Here is a 6,280-nt window from a genome sequence, read left to right on the forward strand (position 1 = left end):
ATGTAATAGTATATTTTAGAGTCATTTCCACAACTGGTGTTGATAAGTAGTTTTGGAGTGATTAAAAAAACGGTTTATTACGTTACCATTTTATATATTCAGCGTCATGAATATTGCCAGTTTACCAAGGAAATATATAATGAAATTTAATGTACATTTGAATAAATAATTTTTAAACGCCAATGAGTGTTCGTTTTAATTATAATAATATAAGTGTATTTAATCAAAGGTGATGGGTGATGGATAAGGAAAACAGCTATATCTCTGATAAATAGTTGTCTTTAACATCTATTTGCAATTAAACTACATTAGTAGTAATGGCTCGACATATAACAACTTACTCATTCGTTTCAAACAAAATTTTGTCATTATAAGAATATATTATTTAATTTTATTCACACTACCATTTCTAAAATTAAGTAAAATGCGAAGAATTGACAGCAAAAGAAGTTAAAAATTCAAGTACGCATTTATTTTTATCATGAACATTTTATTGTACACTGTACTAACACATACACATTGTATCAATACAGAGGAAGCTTCACATACATGTATAATTTCATATGTATGAAAGTTTAATTCTTTTTTTTTTAGAATTTCATTTTTTAAGTTGTTTTTTAACTCACATACGGCGGGGGAGATCCCACAAAATTAGTTAAATGCGACTTTTCATATAGGTGACAATTTAACCACTTTTCACAGCGTTGTGTGCACTGATGTGTATCAAAAAAGTTTTTGACAGCTACCCGGATGTCTGGTTCACAGCCTCCTTCTGAAAATACACAGGTAGATGGCGAGGCAAGTTGTAGCCTATGTTTACCGTTTACTCTTATCTGCTGACCCTTGACACCTCGGAGAAGACTAGTTCCATTGGAATCTTGGAAAGAAAAATGACAGAGTTCTTGAATGATTTGTGGACATTTCTTTGTGACAATGCCTTCACATGTCACGAAGTATTCAAGTCTGCCCTTAATGAACGGTTCAAACAAAACGAATTCTTCGCTGGACAGTTTTCTACTATCGGATAAAGTATTTGTTAGGAAAGACACTTCGTCCATGACTGCTAGATGTAATTCTGGAAATCTAATCGTCACATTACACATTTTTGAGAACTTTCTGGCAATATCATGGGCTGTCTTTGATTCCTTTATGTAAATTTCTAAGCTCTCTTTCGAACCTTTTCTAGTTGAGTCAAATTTAACTGCTGCAGTCTGAATGTCATTGCAACAAGAATGCATTTTACCTTTGTAAATAGTGAATTTCCTTCCCCGGATTTTGGGACGAAAATCAAAATTCGCAGATTTTTCACACGAACATCCACTCCGCTGTAAGGACGGTAGGGTTCCGTTATTCATGCTGAGATATATCTGAAAGTAAATAAAGTATAAGTTAAGAAAAAAATTCTAGGACAAAAAAAATCGTCAAGTTCAGTCTATATTTAAAAGAGGAGTGATTAAACACAACTTGTGCATTGAAATTCAGAAAACCAAAAATAGAATTAAATGTTTGTCAACAATCCGATCGCGTTGAAAGTATATCTAATATTTATAAGTTCTTTAATAGTAAATTAAACATGTACATGTATTAATAATTACCTAGGTATGATTCCTTTTTTATCTGTTTTATCACGACAAGGTAATGTAAAATGACATGGGAGGCGATAAAATCTTTATTAAATAAGAAACATGTAAACAAATCATTGGATTTCCCGGAATTTTGTAGCGCTATAAATAGATTAGGTTTTTACATCCTTTTAAAAATGTATATAGGTGAGATTTTATACACTGATAAATTTAAAGTCCAGTCATTGAAGTCGAGAAATCTAATTTTAAATGATAAAAACAACATTATTCATGTGTACGTTAAGTCTGAATGAAATGTGGGAGCCATGTAGGATTAATCAGTTCATATTGTCCGTCTGTTTATCCACACTTCAACTATATCGTTATAATGAAATTATCATGTTGTACAGAATACTTTACAATATTATAAAAGCTATTAATTTTAATTTAATTGGGGTAGATTTTTTTGTCTTACTTTTTAACTTTGTATATTTCTATCGTGAAACACTATATGGCATATTTTTTTTTGAAAATTAAAGAATTTGAAACTATATGTGGGAGTAGATAAGAAAAAAAAACTAGTATAAGTTTTATAATTGTGTAGGTATGTGTCGGTACGTATAAATGAGTCCGTGTGCCTATATGCTATAGATTACTTTAAACATTATTAATACACTTCCTTATATTCGTATAGTCCCAGCCTGGTTTCAAACAATTCTGAATAAAATGTTGGATGAAATATTGACGTTGGTAATATTTAATGATTTATACACTGTATACGGTCTTTTGGAATACATCCTAACAAGAGGGTGAGAGGTAGTATCACCCGTGTGTCACATCTCCAATTCATATCAAGAACTATGCCCACAATTTTTTCAACATTATATTTAGCAAAGTGTTTTAGGTACATCAAGTTTATTAATCGCAAGTCCCGTGCACATTAGAGTCTTGTTTTCCATCATGGCCTAAGTTTAACCCGCTAGACCCTTACTTCTAACATTAACAAGGTTCATTTGTGCACATCTTGACCCTATATACACACGTCTAACTTTTCAATTTACAACCAATTTAAAGCTTTAAATTAAAGCTGAGAGTCCTTGCCTAGAATCCGCACATAAAAATCGTAAAGAAATGGTTTTTATCATATTGCGCTGTTTCTTGGAATTTACTGTTAATATACCAACTTTACTGAAACGATTTCATTCATGTAGATAATATTTTATAAATGACCATGTGTAATGAATTTTAGAATCATGATTGAAATACAGAATTGAAGGTTGAGTTTTATTCGAAAGATTATACTATATAGCCTCGGAATTTGTGCTTTTTAATAACGTTTATTATCTATGCCATATCATATTTAAACGGTATTTATAAAATAAATAAATGAATATAGGGCAAGAGGCATTGCAATACTAATAGCGTACGTGTATCCTCTCCATACAAGTAAATATGTATAATGACCTCAGGATGAATGAATTGTAAATAACAATACAGGTGGGATATTATGTGATACATTGAATTTCTCACTTGTTCAGTGCAACACACTGAAACGTATACCTCACTTTGTTATGTTTTTAATTAATTTGATATTTGGGCTAGATGTAAGAGACATTTCATATTGATGTTTTGGAGGTCCGTGTTTGCTCTGCTCATATATTGTATTGTTTTTTTTGCTTTTGATCTTGAATACTGTTCTTTGTTTTGGAAATTACAACGGTTCTCAGCTCTTACTTATTATTTCTTATATGTATTATTGGTAATGATACATTTTTGCATTAATGAATTTTATAGTTTTTAAATTGACGAGCATAAATGTATAGTGTTTTCATGGACATTGGATATAGGGTAAACAATGTATAAAACCAAAAAAGGCTGTTAATTCTGATCAGTTTATTTAAAAAACAGAATGAAAGGATATTAAGTAAACATAAGTTCACAAAATTAAAGCAACAATTATGTGTTTACAAATTACTGTTAAAAAAAAATAGAACACTTACAATATTGCAATAATATTTTTAAAAATAAAGCATCGATATCAAAAGTAACATTTTTCATAAAGAAATTTAAACATGAAATTGTCATTTAGCAAAATCAATGCTCTCATATGGTGGGGGAAGATCTAAATATAAGGCATTAGAGTGATTTTCGGTTCTTAATGAATGAACTTGACTGGGCACTATCCATTTATTACAGCGGCTTGAACATGTGTGGACTGAAAAGAAGTTGGTAACGGCACACTGAATTTCACCTGCAGAGCATTTCTCTGGAAAATATTTCGTGTCAGGTGATGCGAGTTGAAAACTTTTTCCATTTCTCTCCCAAGAGCCCTTCAAGCCCCTCAGAATATTATTTCCCTTTGATTCATGAAATGAAAAATGGCAAAGTTCCTGAATCACCACGGGACAAAACTTTGTAATCGTTCCTTCTCTGGTGACGAAGTTCTGGATATCTTTTAAGTAAGGCTCAAACAAAACGAATTCGTTGTCTGAAAGTTTCCGGCAATCTCCGGGAATGAATCTGTCAAAGATAGCAACAGTGTCCATTTCTGCAATATGACACTCAGGAAAATGAATAAATATACTACATTGTTTTAAAAACTTGTTGGCAACATCGTGTGCAGCTTGCGAGGCAATAATGTAGTCTAGAAGATCGTCCTTAAACCCCTTCCCGTTTGCTTTTACTCTCACGACTGCAGTTTGAATATCGTTGCAACAAGAGGACATTCTCCCCTTGTAAATATTGAAATTATGCCCTTTTTTCTTTCGCTTGTAATAAAAATTAGCCGATTTACTGCAATTACAGTCACTGTATTCTGTAGATGTAAGCGTTTTGTTGTCCATTGCGTGGTCCAATGTGACTACAAAATATTAGTCTCGGTTTTGGTGGAAGTCTGACAGTTTACCTTATTTTTCACTACCTTTTAACGCCTTAGATAAGCATTATAAATAATGATTGATTTTTTTAGTCTCATTTCCGAGTAATATTTTAAACGGGTATTTCCTACAGAATCGGTTTTCTAAGTAAGGTTTCGGTAAAGATGTATTTTAGCAAAATTGTATAGGACAGAGCAGATAAGACTTAGCTAAACTGCGGTCAAAAGAACTTTAAAAAAAGATTTCTAGCTTATCGTCAGGTGAGATTATTTTATCTGGAATAACCAAGATTAAGGAGATCGATATTTTAAAAAAAAATAGATTTCAGATTTTCTTCAGATCAGATGGCCATACACTCCAAACATTATAATGAACAATCAACACTAGACTGTTGTTTTTTTCATTTAAATAAAATGTCAGTCTTAAAACTGTAGTGATTTTATTATTATAGACAATCAACAATTTTCTTCGTGAAATAAAACTTAGTATTACAAGCAAGTTTCAAAAAAAAATTAATCTTTATTGAAAAAGTTGTCTTTTTTATAAAAAATTATAATTTATTTACATTTTGAAGAAATGAATTACTTTTAATAAAGGCGTTTGTCTTAATATGCATTTTATGTTAATTTAACTTTAAGGAATTAAAACTTCCTTGATTTCGATTAGATTCATTTCAGATTGATTAAGCCGTAAGTTATCGTTTACATTTTTTGCCTGGATTTCACAATGGGCGATTGATCACAGGAAAAACATAGAACTAACATAGAACTTTATTTAACTGTGTAAATTCTTAATTAAAAGAAAATTTCACATTAATTGGACCGTAGATCACGTCCCCAAAAGAAAAGTAAACTTTTTTTTCCCAATAAAGTTCCACAGTATAAAGTTACCGCACCTTTGGATGGAAAATGTCTACAATGCTTGAATGATCACAAAATAAGCAATTTCACTTAAGAGATATACATGTATATAGCCTAGTAAATCTGAGGGGAAAAATACTTTCTAGTTGATATATTTTGACCTCTTTGCCAAATTTTAATGTATGCCTTATCATCAAGATAAAAGTAGATGTTATGTTTTCATTGCAATCGATGAAAATTTGCTTTCTCTCCCTTTTTCACATTTTTATACAAAACTGTCTTTCCGCCACTTCCAATAATTTATTTAGAAACACCATTTTTCTCCCTTTTAAATATATTTAAATCATATCATATCAATAAAAGACACACAATGTTGGTTGGAACTGCTTGTACATTTTTGTAGGAGTCAAAGAAGACGTGTAAATTACTTTAAACAAGAAAACATTGATGTAACCATCAATTGTCGCCCGGGAGATATATAAAGTAAACAATGGAAATGAGTTTTGATCATCAAACGCTTCGATGTCTGTGAAAAGGCATGCCTCTAATTGATGGAGACGATAGTTGCGAATATTTTGAAAACTTATAGTCGGATAAAAATCAAACAAAAACGATACAATTTTAAACATAATCAATTCCTCAAGAAAATGTTGGATGCATAAAATATAAATTGAAGTTAGACACATGCATCACCTTTATTCAAAAATTTATTTTTTTCAGTTTGAGAATATAAAACACGAACTGTGCATCTAGTACGTTTTTATGCGAGAAGTAGAATTCGATACTCTTAAAAAAGGGACCTGTCGTTATTTCGATAGTAAAAAAGAGAAAGAACATTCTGATTAACACTCTTTTCAATGTTTAGAAAACCTTTAATTCTGAATAACTACTCCCATCCCAATCCCCATATACCAACACTTAAACTTATATGTATAGAGCAGCCCGGTCCTCCGGGCTGCAATAAACGACCAAACTAGTGGCT

The 6,280-nt window shown here is 31.2% G+C and overlaps 1 protein-coding gene across 1 annotated transcript; it reads right to left on the reverse strand.

The window, feature by feature from the left end:
* Window positions 1–474: 474 nt before the first annotated feature.
* On the reverse strand, window positions 475–1,684 carry LOC134273032 (uncharacterized). The gene is made up of 2 exons (XM_062755201.1): window positions 1,596–1,684; window positions 475–1,367 (listed from the first exon to the last, which is right to left on the reverse strand). The coding sequence occupies exon 2, from the start codon at window positions 1,353–1,355 to the stop codon at window positions 618–620; it is 738 nt and encodes a 245-aa protein (XP_062611185.1). The 5' UTR covers window positions 1,356–1,367; window positions 1,596–1,684; the 3' UTR covers window positions 475–617.
* Window positions 1,685–6,280: the final 4,596 nt, after the last annotated feature.

The sequence above is a fragment of the Saccostrea cucullata genome, unplaced genomic scaffold (genome assembly GCF_032062105.1).
Source record: "Saccostrea cucullata isolate Sc308-1 unplaced genomic scaffold, CSIRO_AGI_Scuc_v1 ctg971, whole genome shotgun sequence".
NCBI classification, from domain to species: domain Eukaryota; kingdom Metazoa; phylum Mollusca; class Bivalvia; order Ostreida; family Ostreidae; genus Saccostrea; species Saccostrea cuccullata.

Bases quoted from the DNA above. Each gene is read 5' to 3' on its own strand.
- LOC134273032 (XM_062755201.1), bottom strand. From the start codon at position 1,355: ATGAATAACGGAACCCTACCGTCCTTACAGCGGAGTGGATGTTCGTGT.